At 25.8% G+C, this 20,492-nt stretch overlaps 11 protein-coding genes across 11 annotated transcripts; 6 read left to right on the top strand and 5 right to left on the bottom strand.

Annotated features, from left to right (window-relative positions):
• Window positions 1–1,960: 1,960 nt before the first annotated feature.
• SRAE_1000288600 (Spectrin beta chain, erythrocytic) lies at window positions 1,961–5,111 on the bottom strand (the record flags this gene model as incomplete). Its single annotated transcript, XM_024650014.1, has 3 exons — window positions 1,961–2,101; window positions 2,144–5,004; window positions 5,060–5,111. 3 exons carry the CDS (start codon window positions 5,109–5,111, stop codon window positions 1,961–1,963), a joined length of 3,054 nt encoding a protein of 1,017 aa, XP_024503834.1.
• A 1,106-nt stretch (window positions 5,112–6,217) lies between these two features.
• SRAE_1000288700 (T-complex protein 1 subunit gamma) lies at window positions 6,218–7,868 on the top strand (the record flags this gene model as incomplete). Its single annotated transcript, XM_024650015.1, has 2 exons — window positions 6,218–6,265; window positions 6,315–7,868. The coding sequence occupies 2 exons, from the start codon at window positions 6,218–6,220 to the stop codon at window positions 7,866–7,868; spliced, it is 1,602 nt and encodes a 533-aa protein (XP_024503835.1).
• A 340-nt stretch (window positions 7,869–8,208) lies between these two features.
• On the top strand, window positions 8,209–9,032 carry SRAE_1000288800 (Hypothetical protein; the record flags this gene model as incomplete). Its single annotated transcript, XM_024650016.1, has 2 exons — window positions 8,209–8,401; window positions 8,455–9,032. The coding sequence occupies 2 exons, from the start codon at window positions 8,209–8,211 to the stop codon at window positions 9,030–9,032; spliced, it is 771 nt and encodes a 256-aa protein (XP_024503836.1).
• A 62-nt stretch (window positions 9,033–9,094) lies between these two features.
• Window positions 9,095–10,205, bottom strand: SRAE_1000288900 (Protein rogdi homolog; the record flags this gene model as incomplete). The annotated part of the gene is made up of 3 exons (XM_024650017.1): window positions 9,095–9,841; window positions 9,881–9,969; window positions 10,163–10,205. The coding sequence occupies 3 exons, from the start codon at window positions 10,203–10,205 to the stop codon at window positions 9,095–9,097; spliced, it is 879 nt and encodes a 292-aa protein (XP_024503837.1).
• Window positions 10,206–10,873: 668 nt separating this feature from the next.
• On the bottom strand, window positions 10,874–11,718 carry SRAE_1000289000 (Max-like protein X; the record flags this gene model as incomplete). Its single annotated transcript, XM_024650019.1, has 3 exons — window positions 10,874–10,921; window positions 10,963–11,328; window positions 11,629–11,718. 3 exons carry the CDS (start codon window positions 11,716–11,718, stop codon window positions 10,874–10,876), a joined length of 504 nt encoding a protein of 167 aa, XP_024503838.1.
• Window positions 11,719–12,853: 1,135 nt separating this feature from the next.
• On the top strand, window positions 12,854–13,520 carry SRAE_1000289100 (Ras-related protein Rab-35; the record flags this gene model as incomplete). Its single annotated transcript, XM_024650020.1, has 2 exons — window positions 12,854–12,968; window positions 13,015–13,520. The coding sequence occupies 2 exons, from the start codon at window positions 12,854–12,856 to the stop codon at window positions 13,518–13,520; spliced, it is 621 nt and encodes a 206-aa protein (XP_024503839.1).
• Window positions 13,521–13,950: 430 nt separating this feature from the next.
• Window positions 13,951–14,741, bottom strand: SRAE_1000289200 (Hypothetical protein; the record flags this gene model as incomplete). The annotated part of the gene is made up of 2 exons (XM_024650021.1): window positions 13,951–14,636; window positions 14,684–14,741. The coding sequence occupies 2 exons, from the start codon at window positions 14,739–14,741 to the stop codon at window positions 13,951–13,953; spliced, it is 744 nt and encodes a 247-aa protein (XP_024503840.1).
• Window positions 14,742–15,052: 311 nt separating this feature from the next.
• SRAE_1000289300 (CCR4-NOT transcription complex subunit 2) lies at window positions 15,053–16,223 on the top strand (the record flags this gene model as incomplete). Its single annotated transcript, XM_024650022.1, has 2 exons — window positions 15,053–15,178; window positions 15,270–16,223. 2 exons carry the CDS (start codon window positions 15,053–15,055, stop codon window positions 16,221–16,223), a joined length of 1,080 nt encoding a protein of 359 aa, XP_024503841.1.
• Window positions 16,224–16,742: 519 nt separating this feature from the next.
• On the top strand, window positions 16,743–17,387 carry SRAE_1000289400 (B9 domain family-containing protein; the record flags this gene model as incomplete). The annotated part of the gene is made up of 2 exons (XM_024650023.1): window positions 16,743–16,830; window positions 16,951–17,387. The coding sequence occupies 2 exons, from the start codon at window positions 16,743–16,745 to the stop codon at window positions 17,385–17,387; spliced, it is 525 nt and encodes a 174-aa protein (XP_024503842.1).
• Window positions 17,388–17,638: 251 nt separating this feature from the next.
• On the top strand, window positions 17,639–18,568 carry SRAE_1000289500 (ADP/ATP translocase 4; the record flags this gene model as incomplete). The annotated part of the gene is made up of 1 exon (XM_024650024.1): window positions 17,639–18,568. One exon carries the CDS (start codon window positions 17,639–17,641, stop codon window positions 18,566–18,568), a length of 930 nt encoding a protein of 309 aa, XP_024503843.1.
• Window positions 18,569–18,764: 196 nt separating this feature from the next.
• On the bottom strand, window positions 18,765–20,185 carry SRAE_1000289600 (Nucleoporin p54; the record flags this gene model as incomplete). The annotated part of the gene is made up of 2 exons (XM_024650025.1): window positions 18,765–20,047; window positions 20,092–20,185. 2 exons carry the CDS (start codon window positions 20,183–20,185, stop codon window positions 18,765–18,767), a joined length of 1,377 nt encoding a protein of 458 aa, XP_024503844.1.
• Between the last annotated feature and the right edge of the window lie 307 nt (window positions 20,186–20,492).

Consider the following 20,492-nt stretch of genomic DNA (forward strand, 5'->3'; position numbering starts at 1 on the left):
TTGTTTTTTGTTAAAAAACACGAGGATTTAATAACTTTTCGAATGATAAAAAATTGAATATTTTTCTCTCTTTATTCAGATTTTTTAACAAAATTATCATTTTCTTTAAATAATATTCATATTTTATCAAATTATAGGCAAAAAAACGATATAATGTAAATGACTCTCTTTAAAGTTAACTGATATTACTATGCTATTATATCTAAGAAATGTACTTTGTACTGACATAGAAATTTAGATAAATTCAAAAAGAAATATAATTTGAAATAGTATGATTATGATTGAATATATCTATTTTATTTTTTTATTATACATATTTTTCTATGACTTCAATAGATCAACTAAATTATATGTTTTAAATGTTAAATAAATGAAGGTTTTTTTTAGTTAAATTAAAATTGAAATTCACTAAATTTTATAACGTTCTAGAAACTTCCAATTAAAAAAAATGTTTATATAACATTTTTATTCAAAAAATATATAATAAATGAATAAATATGATAACACTTAATTATTAAAATTTTATATTATTTTTGAAACCAATTTTTTGTGAACATTATACAATTTAAAAATATTTTGATTTTTATTAAATAAAGAATAAATTTGCTAAAGTTTGAAACTATTTTTTGAATTAACTAAAAAATAACTATTAAAAATTTTTTTTATCAAATAAAAGTACGTATCAAATTTTGCATAACATGAACGCAATTTTTTAACAGTTTTCTACACACTAAATTTAATTAAGTGAACATCCTTTTCTTTTTAATGGTAAAATTCACTATATAAATAAATATCTTTAAATATAGCTGTGATTTTTTTTTAATTTCAGTCATCGTTGTTGCTATAAATTAGTTTATGCATATATTAGTACATAATGCTTTTCAGTTAGTTTTAATAGCAACCCATATTGATCATAAAGTCATACAAATTTAAAAGTGTTATTTGATTTTTAATAATTTGGAGAAAAAAAATTGAAATACTAAAACAGTTAAGATTTACTACAATTGTCATAGGAACTTTTGTTGTGACGGCTTCAGTTGTAGGTATTTTAGTAGTTTATTTAAAAAGAATAAAAAAACTTTCAATTTACCATTATTCTGATTAACTAGAGGTAAAACATAACAGGAAAATTATCGTATATTCCAAATTCAAAATAAATTTCAATTAATAAAAGTATTTATTTTTAACAGTAATATCTTTTGACAACTTGATTGTATTAATAAGAAATAATTTTGACTTGCTCAAAACAGAAGTAAAAACATTTATTTTTTATTTTCTTAAACCATTTTGGTACAAAAAAAAATCACTAATAATCTTAATTTTTTATGATTCATTTTTTTTAGAATTAAAAAAATTTAATCTCATAAAATATCTTCTTTGTGTAAGTAAATATAAATAGATTATCACTTAAAAGAGTATTATATTTCTTTTAATAAATAAAGCTTTTTTTATTCTGTATTGAAAATTTTTATTTAATGTGTTAAAAAGGTAATTTTTTAAAAGTTTCAATTACTTGTAAATTTCCAATTAATAATCAAAATTCAAATTTTTTTTCAAAATATTTTAGTAATAAACTTTCTTAAACTTTTAACAAATGGCTTATCAGCAATAAAATAGTATTTTCCTCATTAATTTAATCTTCCTTTACACATTATATATAAGTAAAAACATCCTTGTGAAAGTGAATGATACCAAAAATTACTTTTATAAATATTTTACAAGTGAATAAAAACCATATATTTACTTAACTTTAAAATAATGAAAATAAAAAAACCTTTCTCATTATTGCATCATTATAAAAAAAAGTAAAACAATTAAGAATTAATATCATTTATTTAAAAAAATCTAATTAGTTGTTAAGAATATATACTATTTAAAATTTGATAAGGGAAACTTCGTGAACAACCCTGTATATGTTGAGGAATTTAACCCATAAGCACCAAACTTTTTTTAAACATTTTTAAAATGGTACTTGGCCTCTTAATTTATGAAGTTTCATTTGAAATGAAATGCAACATAAAGATGAGGAGGTTGAATGACAATTGCTGGAACATGTTGAACAATCGTAGATGAGATAAGCTAAAAGACTCAGTATCAAAACCTAAAAATGCCATAAAAATAAGTAAAGTATGATAAAACTTACAAAAAGTAAAAGCAATGAAAAGCCATATGAATATCTAGTTCCTCGAACCTCTCCGGCTTGTGATATGGACGCTTTATTATCATCATTCTTTATATTCCCTTCCGACTTTTCATCTGAATCTTTAATTAAATCCACTTCATTTAATGTAGTATATCTCCTTCTCAAAGTTGTATTCTTGTTTGATAAACTGTCAGTTTTACTATTACTACCCATATCATTTCCATTAAATTCTGAACGAATTTTAATTGTATGTTCAAATGTAAGTGGTGGTAAATCCTCATATTCATCGTCCGGAGTTTCTGTGTCAGTAAAACTTTCTACTCCATTGGATGAAACTTCACTATTGTTAGTTCTTGATTCAGAACTTTCATCTATTTCTTGTAATCTTTCAATGTAAGCATCAGAAAGCGTTTTAGCTGTCTCAGCCAAATCTTTAATTTGTTCTTCAATCGTCTTTTCAGGAAAATCTAATGAAACTAATTCTCCGTTTATGCTATTACTTAAATCATTGTTCACAGCAGAAGTTCCTGAGATTGGTGGCACAATAGACGCTATATCTTCAACCAATTTCTTTACATGATCAACTTTATCCAGAAGAGATCCAACTGTCAAATCATTTCTATCTCCTACATTTTCCAGATCATCTGTATTATCAGGAGCAGTTAAAGACTGATTTACTACTGAATATGAAGTATTTAAATCAAGTGTAGCATTTCCAGTTAGTTCCTCGGAGCTAACATCCACATTTTGTTCAGCGTCGCAATCTTGCAAACTTCTTGCTTTGAGAATTGGATATGAACTATCTAGACCTTCTAATGGCGTACTGTCGTTCATTATCTCATAAACTTTCTCAATAGGTGATATTAACCATGACATTAAACGGAAGTTATTATTAGTGTCTTCTGAAGGAGAATGAGTTCCGCTCAAATTATCTTCACATGCATTGTCTCCTTCGCCTTCTTCACATCTACTGTTTAATCTTTCTTTAGTTTCCTTTACACTATCTAATTTACTAATCACATTAATATCACCACAACATCCGAGGTCCTCTTCTATGAGTTCTTCATTTTCAATTTCTGTAGTATCCGTATCAGAATGTTCAGTTGAAACCATCATCTCATCCATAGGTTTAAATGACAACTCATTATCCAATAATAAGGAAACAACATCTACAAGATGTTCTACTGTTTCAACAACGTCTAAATTAACAGAAGTAGTTGATTCAATTACTGTTTCTGATGTTGAATTACTCCCCTGAGAATCATCAAAAAAACTCCTATTTTTAACTGGAGACATTTCATCTAGACAACACTCGATAACATCATCATCACTTTCGTAGTCATCGCTTGACTGACAATTAAAAGATGTACTATTGTTTTCACAGATTTCCATACCTAATCCTACAGAAGAAGTTAATTGTTGAACATAGCACGTAGCGCTTTCCACGTCTCCCAAATTGTTAATGCTTCTATCATCTTGTGAAGTTCCATCACCAAATATTGATGAAAAAATATTTGCTAAGCCACGATCATAGGATTCAGTATAGTCACATGACGATGGCAAATTATTATTTTCACTAAACAAATGATTGCCCTTATTAGATTGAATATCTTTTGAAAAAGAACTTCTTTCAAAGACACTATCATTTGTTGTTGAAGATAACATAGAACTATCATTTTGTCCTCTGATATACTCTACTGGATACACGTCGGCATCTTCATAGACAACATCCTTTGTAGGTTTGCAAGTATTTCTTGGATAATAACTGTCCATTGACACATCCTCACAACTTTCTTCACTTACTGTAGATAATGGACCACTAGCTAGAAGAAACTGTCTTTTGGTAATTTCTTCCTCAATATCTTCTTCTCTAATAACAACCTTTTCAACAACAATTGTATTGTTTTCATGAACATTACCAGAATCATCTGATAACGAAATCTCATCTGAACTTTGTAACTCCTCATTAATTTTTACATTGCTTTTATTTTCTTCTTTGACTCGTAACGCATCAATTCCCATAAATTGAGAGACATACAATGTTATAGCACTATCTTCAGGTAAATCACACAAAACATCTTCTACTTCTAAGATATTTTTTATATTAAGACACTCTGACGCATATCTAAAAGCTTCTGAAATATTAACATGAGGTGGTGACACTTTAACAGTATCCATATCAACTAATGATGGACAGAATCTATGAATTAAAGCCATAAAAGCAACACCGTCTTTCCAATCACTTGAAAAATTTGTTATCTTGATTCCATATGGAATACAAATTTCTTTTTCCAACCATGTCAAAATTATCTTATTACATTGTCCTCTTTCAATGGTCTTCTTCTTTTTCTCTTTTCTTTTTTTCAAACTATTTATCGGAGACATTACTACATTTTTGATTTTACTTGTTGGACTAGATTTATAAGATTTAACAGAACCATTTTCAAATGAAGAAAATGACTGGTCTGGATCAGAATAAGATAATTCTTGATGATACTGAATACTTCTCCTGATATCATAATGGAGTATCATTTGCCAAATTAATCCTAATATAATTTTAGGTTTACCATCAATTATATCACCAATATTGTTATTTACCAAGTCTACTCCATCGTTCCTCATAGCTTCCAACACCAATGATAAATTGCTTGACATCACAGCTTTGTCATCCACCGATAGTGGTATACTAGTTTTTAATTTAACACCAGTAAATGCATAGACAATATCTGAGAGTATGATTCCATTCCTAAGGTCATCGTAAAGTTCTCTGACGCGGTGGTTACTTTTACAATCCTGTAGTACATTATTCACCCACCTAGTATAAGTCTTCTTTTGTTTGGAAATTCTTTCATCATGCAAATCTTAAAAAAGAAAAATAAAAAAACTATAAGAGAATTGAGAAACAGAAAAACTTACTACTTTTTTTTAAATTTTTTTCACCAGTTTTAAAACTTTTTAAAAAATCCATTGTTAACAATTTCTTCAAAAAACAGAAGAAGAACAAATTAAAAATAAAACGTAAATGTGAGTAGCAAACGAGTATCACCAAAAAAAAAACGAGTGTCGTTTGTTGTGCTATTACACAGTAAAATTACTTCTTTTATAATAAAACCAAAATAATGTCACCCTTTTGAGGACTATAGTATAAAGAATACTTTTATTATTTATCCAATATGATTATATTTGATCTGGTAGCTTAAGGTAAATTTAGTATGTGCGGTCTTATTTTTAATGCTATATTTTTTATTGCACAAAATTTTCAACCATGAATATTTTTTTAACTGTTGTGATCTTATAGCAAAAAGGAAAATAATAAAGTTTTGATAGTACAAAATTTTTAGTATACTTTTCTTCCAGAATACTTATGTATAAATACGTATATTTAAATATTTTCTACTTCCCAATGTCTATTATAGTTAACAGAGAAAATAAATTAATTTTATCATAATTTTTTATGTAATCATTGATAAATTTGCATTTTATGTGGAAATTAAAATTAATATTTTTATTAAGTAAATTAAGAATTGTGTGTGTTGTATCATAAATTTGAATATAGTACTTTTATGTATAAATGGTACAGTTTTCTCTACATTACTAAAATTGTTTTTAACTTAGCACTTTTTCCATCCCATTAATTGACTAGTTTTTTTTCTCTGAAACTTTGTTTGTGACTTTTTGCAGTGTTATTAAAAATCATAGGTGCATTATCAAGTCATTTAATTGTTGTGAAAATAAATTTCAAAATAAATTTTTTAATTAATACAATAAAATATTTGTTTTAAATTAATTGAAATCAATTATACATAATGCCATTCACCAAGTGCACAAATAAAATAGCATTATCAACTTAAAAATGAAAGATAGATATCGAACCTTCTAGCAAAAGAGTTACCAGATAGCCTTTCTACAACCAAGTAATATACTTTCTTCCAAAGTCTCCTTGTTTCATCTTTCCAAATGGGAATATTTCACTGCATTTTTAAGTTTTAATAAATATTTAAATACCAAACTTATTTATTTTGTACTTTTAGGATTACATTTTAATTTTTCTTATTCTTTTGTTATCTCTCAATAATGAATAATCGTAAGGAAGTCCAAAAAGGTAGCATTATGGCTGCAAGAGTATGTTTTATATTAAATAATTTTCTTTTACCATTTAATTATTTTTTAGGCTACTGCTAGTTGTATCAGGACATGTCTTGGACCAAGAGCAATGTTAAAAATGCTTATGGACCCAATGGGAGGAATAGTAATGACAAATGATGGTAATGCAATTCTTCGTGAAATTACTGTTAATCATCCGGCAGCTAAAAGTTTCATAGAAATGGCTCGTGCACAAGATGAAGAAACCGGTGATGGTACAACATCTACAATTATAATAGCTGGTGATTTAATGGCTAAAGCTGAACAATTTTTAGATCAAAATATTCACCCTAATACTATTAACAAAGCTTTTGCTGAAGCTTTAAATTTAATCATAGAGAAAAGCAATACTACATTGTCAAAGACTATTGATATTGAAAATAATGATGAAATCGGGCAAGTTGTCAAGTCATGTATCAATACTAAAATGATGAATAACTTCATGGATTTTGCTGTTGATATTGCTGTTAATGCTATTAAAACTATTGCTGTTTCTGATGGCAATACAAAGGACATTGATATCAAAAGATATTGTCGTATTGAGAAAGTTCCTGGTGGCAATATTGAAGATTCTAAAGTTTTTAAAGGAGTTGTTATCAATAAAGATGTTGTACATCCTAAAATGAAAAGACGCATTGAAAACCCACGTGTTCTTCTTCTTGATTGTAATTTGGAATACAAAAAAGGAGAGTCACAAACAGCTCTTGAACTTATGAATGAAGCTGACTTTACTAAAGTTCTTCAACATGAGGAAGCTGAAGTTAAAAAAATGTGCGATGAAATAATTGCCTTAAAACCTGATTTAGTTATTACTGAGAAAGGAATTTCAGATCTTGCTCAACATTATTTAGTCAAAGCTGGAATAACAGCTTTAAGACGTTTAAAAAAAACCGATAATAATCGTCTTGCTCGTGCTACTGGTGCTGTAATTTGTCACGATACGAAAGACCTCAGCGAAGAGAATGTTGGTACTATTTGTGAACTTTTTGAAATCAAGAAGATTGGTGATGAATACTTTTCTTATATAACTTCTTCAAAAGCTACCGTCTCCACTATTCTTCTTCGTGGACCATCAAAGGATATTATTAATGAAGTTGAAAGAAATCTTCATGATGCTATATATGTTGTAAGAAATCTTTTATTAAATCCAAAGATTGTTCCAGGTGGTGGTGCTTATGAAATGGCTTTGGGAAGTGTTTTAAGAAGTGCTCATGCTTCAACAAAGGGACTTGTTCATAACATTTTTATGGCTATTGCTGATTCATTGGAAGTTATTCCAAAAGTTCTTATTCAAAACAGTGGTAAACATGTTGGTGGGGAAGTTTTAAAACAAACAACTGAACTTCGTTTCTTACATTCTCAAGAGACTACTGATAATAAGAGATCAAATTGGACTTATGGAGTTGATGGTGTAACTGGGAGAATTGTTGATATGAATGTTGCAAATATCTGGGATCCTCTTACAGTTAGACTTCAAGCATTAAAGACAGCTATTGAAAATTGTATAATGCTTCTTCGCATTGACGATATCATTAGTGGTACTAAAAAGAAGGATGGTGAACCATCTGCTACAGCTGCATAACTTTATAAATATTTTTATTATTGTTACTTGCTTTATATTGATTTTTTTCAAAACAATAATTGTTTATGCTAATAATTATCCTATAACAATGCTTAACTTTTTGTATTTTATTTCTTCTAGAAACAAAGTTTGTCTTGCGTTTATACTTTTTACATTACTCTCTTTTTATGACTATTCTATAACTAGACAAAGACTTTTGAGGCAAAGTTAATAAATATTCTGAATTTTATATCAATTATAGAATGTAGTTTATTGAAGTAGAACATTTTATGCTTGTTAAGATAATGTTTATCTTTTAACTGATGTAAATTTTATTTTGACATTTTTTAATATTTTTATAATGCCAAAATTACATACTAATATTGAATATTTTACTAAAGGAGGAAGAAAATATAAAAATTCCTATGAAAATTTAAATTCACCACAAAAATCATCATATATACCAAGAGATAGAAATAGACGATGTAAAAGTTTAACATTTTTTACACGTTTAGGAATGAAAACACCAAACATTAAACATGCATTTTCAAAAGGTATAATCGTATTTTTTTTTAAATCAAAATATTATTGAAATTTTTTTTTACAGAGGACATCGATAATTATTCACCATCACGATACATTTTATGTAATGATAGCAATAATATCAAAAATACAAGTGATGAAGTATTTTATTATTCATCATTTCCATCAATCATTGAGTGTAATAAGTCAAAACATTTTAACTATGATAAACTTGATAAATATATAGAATCTAACAAAAATTTTAAATTACCACCATTAAATTCACTATATTTAAATGATAATAGAGAAAAAAAAAGAGGAATAAATAAAATTTCATTATATAAAAATTATATACTACCTATAGAAAAAATAGATTCTAAAAAAATTAATAGAGAAATAGATGATGAATTGAAAAAAAGAAAAAATTTACAAAACGACAGTAAATTTTATAGTTGCGAAGAAGAAAATTTAATTAATAAAAACATATTGACAAAAGAGAAAAAAAGAATTCACAAATTAGATACACAAATAGATGAAATACTTTATATTATTGATAGAAATAATAATGAAAAAAAAATACAACCTCCAACATCAAAATTTTATTGTCCAAAAAAGAAATATAAATTTAGTCTAAATAGACTAATACAAAGATATAACAAATAAAATGCTATTATTTTTTTTTTTTAATTTTTAATACAATAAATTTTATTTTCTAAAATAATTGTTTATAATAAAGATACTCTCATTAAATTTCTTAAATGCGTTAATTGATTGTATGCTACAGAAAGAACATAAAGAATATCAGTAAATTGTGGTACAACACATTCTGCTTGACTTACTAAAAGTTGTTGACCACCATTAGGTTTAGAAATTACTTGATATGAAGCACATATTAATTTATTTGATGATATGTATACAGATAATAAATAATCTTGAGGTAATGGTGGATGAAAACATTTTGTTGGCTGAAAATTATCTAATTCCATAAGACTTTTCTTTCTTGGCATTGTTAAAGAATTTCTTGCTAGTGTTAAATAATTTGATACATCTTCAATTGTTTTATTTATCAATTTTCCTGATTCAACACCAAATTGTTTGTTAAGTTTTATTTCAGTAACTCTTTCCAATAATTTGATAATTAAATGATGTGCTTTGACGCAATAATTTCCTGTATCTTGTAATTGTTGCAATTTCCATTGTATATTTGATATAGCATTAGATCTAAATACTCCTCCAGGACTTTTATTATGTTTAAATGATACTTCAACTTGACAAACATTTTCTCCTATCAAAAATATTGTTGATCTTAATTGATCTGGACCATGTACTGGTAACAATAAATGTTTTTCACTTTGATTACAAGCAAAATTTGATGTTGATGAAGTATCTTCTGAACCACTTTTAAATATTTTATTTCCTAATTTATTTGATATGTTTAATTTTTTACATATCTCTCGAACAATCATTTCCAACTAAATTTTAAAAAATAATTAAAAATATAATAAAGTTACCTCTCGAAATACTTCTTCAACTTTACATTCTTGTAACCAAGCACATTCTTTCTCTATCTTAGTATGATCAGGCTCCACATATAAAGGAACTAAAGATAAATATTTTACATCAATCATATCAAGCAGTTTTTTTTAATAAAAAATAGTTGTACAATATGTCAAAATAATATTTAAAAAGAAAAATGCATTTATACAGGATAATATACCACAATTATATAATAATTGAAATACAAAAAGATAATACAATAATAGTAACAAAATAATAACTTTTTTTTAACATACCTGGTGTTATATGTGGCTTTATAATACTACTCTTTTCGTTCATTATACTTTTATTTAACTATAATCTTTTCCTTTTATAACACTTTTATATACACGTAAACACAACTTTTTTCTAAGTTTATTTATATACTTTTAATGTTTAATTGTGTTATTAGATTTAAAGAAAAAAAAAATTTGTATGTTAATATTATTGTCTAATTGATAAAAACAAAATTCTGGATATTAACATATCAAAATTAATATTTTCTTAGAGAAAACAATAGATAAAAATAAATCATATAACGATTTTATACTGTATATCTGATAATACTGATGACAAGATGATATATAAATGTTTCAAGTGATATTTTACTTATAATATTTCCAGGCGAGATGAAACTTTGTAAAATTATTTAATGATGAAGAAAGATTGCCTTAATTATGATTATCTAAAATGACATATTGACAACTGTATAGTGGAATAATTACATTATTCAGAATGTATAAATATAATGATAAAAGAATACTATAAATATATATTCTTTTCATTTATTTCTCAAGTAAGATTAATAATTGGTACATATATATACATATGATAAAAAAAGACAAGAAAAATATGTAGCAAGAAAAATTTTATTTCTAACATGAGATTTAATTTGTTCTTTTTTATTATTACACGACCAGTTTTTTTTTCTATCTGTATTATTATAAAATAAAATTTTTCAATTATTTTTATGCATTAGTTGTATACAGGTGTGCCAAAGCTTCAATTGATATTGACTATAAAAGTTTTTTATATAACTACTTAATCATAAACTCACTTTGTAATCTAATTTCTCAACCCATGCAAGTAATGTTTTTGTTAATTTTTCATAATCACTCGTATCAACATCTTTTTTAAAACTTTCAAATACCATTTCTAATAATCTTATTAATGCTTGTTGATCACGAGATTCTTCTAATTGTGGATAATTTTCCATAGAAAGATTTTCATATTCACTTGCTATCATTTGAAGAGCTGCAACTTTTGATCTTAATTTTGATAATTCTTCTTCCTGGTTTTCTAGTTTTGCTGTTAATTGTTGAATGTAATCTGATGAACGAAACAAAATAGATGCATTTGTCGTTTTACAACCTAATGAAGACATTGATTGTGGTAATAATTCTCTTAATTCATTATACCCATTCTTAAAAAATAAAAATATAATTACACAATTTATAATACATATGTATATCAAGATACACTAATATACTATTACAATGTGATTTTATAAATGATTGATCGGAAATATAATATATATATAAAAAAAAGCTTTTAAAGTACTTAAACTAATGGATATAATATCGTTTTATTTATCTAATATTTTAATATAAATAAATTTTATCTACTAATCAAACGTTTATCAAAATTTTATCCTGTTAATAATAATAAAACAACTTTTCTTTCATATAATTTTCTTATCTTTATAACCAAAAAAAAAACTTACATTTATTGCTTCACGACGTTGTCTTTCACATCGTAAATGTGTTTCTTTTTTCTTGTCAATGCTCTGAGCACTACCACCATTAGTATTCATTATATTTATTATATTGTGTTTATTTATTTATAAATTGACTTTTATAAACAATATTTTCCAAAAATTATTTAACACAGTTAATTGATATCAAGAGAAGAAATAATTTGATAAACCAACTTTGTATGTAGTAATATATATTGATAACAAATTTTTTTAACGTCAACTGAATAAATATATTAACATCATAACTTTGATCTACTTAATATATTACACTAATATTCTAACAATATCGTGCCGAGAATACCTACTTCAATCAGGTCATATTGGTATATCGTTTACTTCTTTATACATACATGTATAAGAATTTCTGCTATCATGTATCATATATTTTAAGCACAACCTATATACATATTAACTTATTTTTATTCCTAACTTTAATTACTTTTTGATAATATTAATTATTATTTTATTTTAATTATACATATTTATGTTAATTTTACAAGTCATCACTTTTGTATTAACATTACTCCACTTAAAAATTATTTTATTTTAATATTTGTATTATTTTTTGTTTTAATTAAAAGGAAAAATTAGTTTTTGTTTTTCTTTAATATTTTAATTTGTTTATTTAGTTTTTGTAAAGGATTTTCTTAGTTAATTTTATTTCTATTGTTTAAAATTACTGTAAGTTTTGTTCAAATTTGTGAATATAATATATTATTGTCTTTGAATTAATACAAAAATCAACCACTCATCTTTATTTTAATTTAATATTTTATATACTTCAATAAATAATTCTCTCATTTTTTTCTATATTAAGTATTCTGAAGAATAGAACATAGAATTTAAATACAAAATTTAATATTTATATATTTGCATGCTTATATTTGTATAATATAAATTTTTCTGTCTATAAGTCATATTCACTTTTAATTTATATATAAATATATTGAACAAATCACTCACTCATCAAAAATTTTTAGAAGATTCTTTTAATAAAAAAAAGTAAACGATATATTTTTTTTATACTATCATATTACTTCTCATTAAATTACATTTATTTATTTTATTCATATTTTTATTTTCTATTTTTTATTTTAGTATTATTACTTGACTGAAAAAATATAAAAAAAAAACACCATCTCATTATTTGAATAGGATAATAAAAGATATTTATTCATAAATAATCCCATAAATGGCTGTTTCTGGACCTCGAGATTACGATCATCTGTTTAAATTATTAATTATTGGGGATAGTGGTGTTGGTAAAAGTTCTTTACTACTCCGTTTTGCGGATAATACATTTTCTCGTATGTTTTTATGCTAAAAAAAGTAATAAAAATAAGATTTTTTCAGAAAATTATATAACAACAATTGGTGTAGACTTTAAAATACGAACGATAACATGTAACGGACAGAAGATTAAACTTCAGATATGGGATACAGCGGGACAAGAACGATTTAGGACAATTACTTCAACATATTACAGAGGAACTCATGGAGTTGTTGTTGTTTATGATGTAACTAGTGCAGAATCTTTTTTGAATGTTAAAAGATGGCTTCATGAGATTGATTCAAATTGTGATTCTGTTGAAAAAATACTAGTTGGAAATAAAGCAGATGATCCAGAGAGGAGAGTTGTTCTTAAATCGGATGCAGAAAAATTTGCCAACTCAATGAACATACATTTCTTTGAAACTTCTGCCAAAGATAATATAAATGTTGATGAAATGTTTAGTTGTATAACGAAACTAGTACTAGATGCTAAATTAAGAACATCGCATAACAAATCTGACACCAGTCGAGTTAAACTTGATAAAAGTAGTAAACCATTAGAGAAAAAGAAATGCAAATGTGGATAAAGAAATTTAATTAAAACTTTTTTTCTGAAAATAATAAAGAATTTTTCTACCTTTTAGAATCTATGAGAGAATTTTTAATGATTTCTTTTTTCTAGCAAAAAATAACTAACATAATAATATTAAAATTCCCTTAACTTTAAATAATTTTCTCGCTTCTAAAAAAAAATTCTTTTTAATTTATATATTGAAAAAAAAATTGTTTGTGCATTCTAACAATAATTACTTTTTAAAACTTTCATTTTTTTTTGTTACTACTTTGCTAGAATTATTTAAATGTACAATTACTAAGCCTACTTATTGTAAGGCATTATACTTTTTTTTTTATTTTAAAAATAAAAAATTTCTAACGTTAATTTATAAAGTATATAAAATATCCCAACAACATACAAACTATTAATTGTATTTAATTTATAACAATAAGCACTTTTTCCTACTTTTTCTTCTTATATTCTTTTAAATATTTATCTATCATTTGTTCTAATTGTTGTGCATCTTCAGTTGTAGGATAACCGTATCGTTTATCTATATAATTATTCTTTTCGATGCCATAAATTTCTTCTAATGTCATTAATTGACTCCAATGTGGATACTTTTTTCTACCAGAAGGTGCGACAGAAGATGTCCATTCATATTTTGCTGTTTCAATAGTTTTACTTACAAATTGAAGTGGATCAAATTCATTCATCTCCTTAATTAGTAATGCCATTTGTTGTCTAAACTTTCTTTCTGCTTTTATTTTTTTTTGACGATGATGTTTTTGATATTTATGGTAATCTCTGTCATAACGTTTTCTTCTTTTAAACTTATTCATTTTTTTTCTTCTTATAGTCATTAATCTAGGTGAACAATACATTGGCGATATTTTTTTATTAGGTTCTTCTATTTCCTTTAATATGTCATCATTTAAAGAAGGATCAATTTTATCTAAGATATTTAATAATGTCGGTGCTTCAACTATTTTTGGATTTAACTCAGGAAAAGAATATATTTTAATATTTTTATAATATCCGGGCAATATAGTAAACTTATTGTTTTCATTTATATGATCGTCCATTGGGATATTTAAATTACCATTAATTGGTCGTGGAGGTAATATTCCATGATTATTTGATGGACCTAAAATTAATATTATATTATATTTTTGAAATTAAAATTATACTTACTAGATGTTAAAAATTTTAACGTCCTTACATTAACTATTCTATTGAATCTTTGAAGCATTATAGATAAAACTGCATAGACACTTTTATACTCCAAAATATATCTTAAATGAAATAATAATTTTTTGGGACAATGTGACTCGTTTTTCTTTACAAGAGATCACAAGTTGTGGAATAAAAATATTCACCTTAATATCATTTTCTTTTAATAAATTATAGCTTATTAGTTATTTTTTTTATCTTATCAATGATGTTTAGAATTTTTATAGAGAATTAAGATTTTTTTTTAATTATAACCTTTGGTCTTTTTTTTTTTTTAATATTTTTCATCAAACATTCTAGGGACTATTGTTATAATTTGCACCTTTTATTATGGCTAGTGATGGTAATTCTAAACCAGGAAATATAGAAGATATATCAGATGCATTATTAATTAATTCTAAATTTACCCTAAAAGACTATCTATTTCCTGATAATAGTAAAAATAATGAACAGAAGGTAAACTAGACTTTTTAAATCTTATTTTTATAATTATGTTTACCTTTTGGTTATTTTATTAATGCTATTTTTAATAATTTTAATATTTTAGACTAACTCAATGAATTTTCCTTCCTCAGGTGCAATGCCACATTTATTTTCTTCGATAATTTCTGGTGCTAATGCACCGACTGGTTTGAATAATATTATTCAGAATGGACAATTATCTGGATCTTCTAGAGAACCTAATCAGTCATCAAGTAGTATTGATAAAGGAGGTAATCTTACTGATTCTCTTTCCACTAATCAACTACCTGGTGGTTCCGGTTTTCATTTATCTTCTGATGTTTTGTCACAACAATCACAAGCAATGATGAGAATGGATGGTGGTCTAGCAAGTACAACAGTGTCTGATGAAAGTGTTGGTGAATATGGAATGGCGGCGTTTATGAAGCATTTTCGAGCATGCCAAAAAGGCCTTGAAAATCATGTACATACAGTTGGAATACCAGTTGAAAATACTGGAATACCAAGAGCAAAAGATGATGTAATGGTTTATAAACAATTTGCAGGACCATTTGCAGAAAGTGCTATAGCTGTTCATCCTCATATAACAGAAACACCTAAAGAATATCAATTTTCAAGCTTAGGGAAAATAAATTTACCACCTTTAAATATGGCTAAACTAGGTGATGAAACATTAATACATATATTTTATAATTTTCCTAGAGAAGCTTATCAGAATATGGCAGCATATGCTTTAATAAAACGTGGATGGCATTATCATAAAATTTTACAAGGATGGGTTAAGAGACCACCTTCTAAACCAACTGATCCTTCAATTACAAATCAATCAGAATGCATTTTTTTGTTTTTTAATCCTATTACCTGGAGAGTTGAAAATAGGAAGTGTAAAGCTGATATGGCTGATATTGAAAGAGCTTCACCGATGACTCAATCATTATATAATCATTATCTATGGAGGCATTATGAATCAAAAATTCCTGAAAATTGTAGGAATGATACATTGCCACCATTACCAAAAAAGCCAAATCCTAATCCATAATAATAAAAACCCTATAAAGAATAAAAGTATTTTTACTATAATTTTCTCTCTTATCTAAGTACATATACATGCAATATTTATTTGCACTCCTTTTTTTAACAATAGAAAAACATTTTTTTTCAAAAATATTTTATGATTGTGTAGCAATGTAAGACTCCTTAAATACTAAAATAATAAGAAAATCTTCCATTATTTAAAGTATAGCAAAAAAGAAGATTTTTAGCATTGTTTATACTTTAATTCATAATAAAATATTACTATCTTTTTTTTTAATACATTTTATTATATTTTTAACATTTGCCAATACTTTTATTATAAACATATAATATTAATCTCTCTTTCCATGATTATATATGTTTTTTAATTGAACATTAAGTCTAATGTTACATTTATTTGTTACTATAGAAACAGAAAAGCAATTCTGTTTTAATTTTATCGTACTTTTTAATCAACGAGTATGATATATTTATATGGTTAATGAAAATACATAATACATACATATAATTGTAACTTTAGGATATGGCTGAAGTACATGTTATAGGACAAATATTAGACGCAGAAGAATTTTCAGACACATCTCTCTTCTGTAAATGGCTTATGAAAGTAGGTAAGTGTAATAGTTGTATAGCAACAATATAAAAATTTTTTTTTAAAAAAATGGTTACATTAAAATTATAACAATTTTCTAATAATAAAAAATATTTAATATTATAATAAAATTTTATAGGTGGAGGATGGAAAGTGGTTGAGGGTGAAATATCAGGACAAACACAAACAGATACTTCATCGCTTTCTAAAACATATTTTTGTCATCCAATTGATGTTCATTTATCAACCAAAACAATTCAAAATTGGCCTAAAATACATCTTGAAGTTTGGCATTTAGATAATTATGATAGGCAGGAAATAAGAGGTTATGGTACAACATTTATCCCATCAACACCAGGTTCACATCTTGTAAAATGTTTAATATGGAAACCACAAGGTTCAACAAAAGATGAAATTATGCAAAAATTTCTTGGTGGTGGTATACAATTAAAATCTTTATCAACACTTGATAACCCTTTAGATTTAATGAAGTTACATACTGTTTCTATGGGTATAGTAAATTTAAGACTTAATATTATTCTTCGACATTTTGATAAATTTGGTATAACATGTTAAAAAATATAAAAAAAAAGAAATTTGAATAATTTAAAAATATTCATTAAAATATATTACCTAATTATTGTGCCACACTTATTTAATTTTCATATATATTTTTTTATTGTAATTTATTAATTTTTGAATATATCAATAATATATAATGACAAAAAATGTATTAAATGGTGATTGTTTTTTCCTATTCTGTGAAAAATCTTACGTCAATTTAAATTTTCTATTGCTTAATTTTTTATATTCTATAATTAATTACAATGACTTCTGATAAAAAAGAATCTAAGAATAAACAAAAAGAAGGATTTAATTCAAGAAAATTTTTAATTGATTTAGCTTCTGGTGGTACTGCAGCTGCAGTATCAAAAACTGCTGTTGCACCAATTGAACGTGTCAAACTTCTTCTCCAAGTTCAAGATGTTTCAACAACCATTTCAAAAGAAAACAGATACAAAGGAATTATGGATGTCCTTGTTCGTGTACCAAAAGAGCAAGGTGTAGCTGCATTGTGGAGAGGAAATTTAGCTAATGTTATTAGATATTTTCCCACTCAAGCTTTAAATTTTGCTTTCAAGGATACATTCAATAAAATGTTTACAGATGGACTTCATAAAAAAAATGATTTTTGGAAATATTTTGCTGGTAATCTAGCTTCTGGTGGTTGTGCTGGAGCTGCTTCACTTTGTTTTGTATACCCACTTGATTTTGCTCGTACTAGACTTGCTGCTGATATTGGTAAAGGATCATCAAGAGAATTTAAAGGATTAGGAGATTGTCTTGTTAAGATTGTTAAATCAGATGGTCCAATTGGTCTTTATAGAGGATTTTTTGTTTCTGTTCAAGGAATCATTATATATCGTGCTGCATATTTTGGAATGTTTGATACAGCTAAAATGGTTTTTGCTCCAGATGGTAAAAAACTTAACTTTTTTACTACCTGGGCTATTGCTCAAGTTGTTACTGTTGGCTCTGGTATTCTTTCATATCCATGGGATACTGTTAGAAGGCGTATGATGATGCAATCTGGACGCAAGGATGTTCTTTACAAGAATACTTGGGACTGTGCTGTAAAAATTATTAAAAATGAAGGTATGGGTGCTATGTTCAAGGGTGCTTTATCAAATGTCTTCCGTGGAACTGGTGGTGCTCTTGTTCTAGCTATTTATGATGAAATTCAAAAACATATTTAGAAAAATGTATACATAGATAAAATATAATTAAATCATATGTGTAATTTAACATACATAAATATGGCATATCCTTTTTATTAGCGTAATTTTATTCAAAAAATATAAAAAAAATAAAGTTGTCGCTTGTAATTCAATTTTTATTTAAAAAAAGAATAAATTTAAAGGTTATATACAAATAGGAAAAAAATTTGAAACATTACATTTCTTTCATTACAATGTCAAGATCTTTCTTTGTTTTTTCAATTTTTTTAGTCATTTGTTCCAAAGACCCACGACAACGTGTTAGATATCTTCGGATATGATTAACTTCATCAGTAGTTAGTTCTTTATCAATTGTTACATTTTTATTTTTTGCTGCGCCAAGTTTTTGTGCCTTCCATACATCCGAATTAGTTTCAACTTTATTTAACAAATCTATAATTTTCTCCTTAATTTGTCCCGGTGCATTTAAATGAGCATTGACAGTTTCTAGCGCTGCATGTAATCTTTCATCATCACTATCTAAAGCTTTACAATACTTTTGAAGAAGTACTTGAGTAGCTAGAATTCTTAGTAATCTATGTGATAACTGTTTTTTTGTTTGTTTTATTGAAATATATTCATTTTGTAATACTGACATATCACTTTGCACAGTATGTAATCTTTCACGAAGATCATTGATAAGGTTTTCCTGAAGATTTATTTCAGCTATTTGAAGTTTTTGCCTTTCTCTTAATTGTTCAAACCCACGTATTGGATATGGAATAAAATTTTTTGGATCAGGATTTTCTTTGACACATTGTTTCCAAAATATTAAATCATATCCTATTGGTGGTTGCTTTAAATAATTCATTAATTCTTGTTCAGATACCTGTGTTCTTGGTGTGATTTTAACACATTGAAGTTGATTTTGAAGCTGTTGAAATTGAGCAGTTTGGTTAAAAAATTGTGCTACATCCTTTGCCGATACTCTTCCTTTAGCTTTATCATAAACATAAAAAAGAAACTCAACTAAATCATCTGTTAATGGTTTAACATTTTCTACATGTGCATGAACAGTTGGCTTAGAACCAAGAATTACAAACAATGCATCAATTACTTTTTGACGTTGTTCTTTTGTAGCAACATTTGATGGAGATGTCTTCATTACCATACCTACTATTCCATCAGCATCTTTGTAATTACTTTGACGATTATAACCAACAGACTTAAGTCTATAAAATATTCCTTCTGGAGAGTAATCTACTTGTGGAGCATCGTGTTTATAGTAACCTTTTCCAATACCTGAAGCTGCTGATAATTGATTTAATTTTGCAACTATCTCATCTCTTTTGTCTCCATATAATTCTGGTCCTGAAACCGATTTAGCTAAAGCTTCAGCACCTTGTATTAAATCATGTACCGTATTGGGTTTAATAATAGTTTGATTTAGTAAATTAGTCGTCGTAGGAGCTGTACTCATAAGACTTGTTGATCCAAATAATCCTCCTCCAGTTGTTGCTAAAAAAAATTTAATTTTTATTAATTATTAAAATTAAACTTACGTTTTGAACCAAACAAAGAAGTTGTTCCAGTACTTGTATTACCAAATAATCCTCCTCCTAATCCTCCACCAGTTGATGACAAAAAACTAACCATAATTAGATGGAATAAATAAAAATTATAATCTAAGAAAAACAAATATTTCTACAATTTGTAATGCATTTAATTTTGCGCTTTTTTCTTCTTCCCAAAAATTACGTTATACCAATTTGTTTTTTTTCACGGTAAGACATCTTTAAAAGGAGAAATGTTAAGGTTTTTATAGAATAATGAAAATAACATATCAGTGAGATGATTATTTAGTAAAATATTTTTAAAAATTATATCTAAAAAGTTTTAAATATTTTTAGTAAAAAAAAATGTTTAGAAATTAATTCTATTAATACAAATTCAATATAATTGA

This window comes from Strongyloides ratti, assembly GCF_001040885.1.
Source record: "Strongyloides ratti genome assembly S_ratti_ED321, chromosome : 1".
In the NCBI taxonomy this organism is placed as follows: Eukaryota; Metazoa; Nematoda; class Chromadorea; order Rhabditida; family Strongyloididae; genus Strongyloides; species Strongyloides ratti.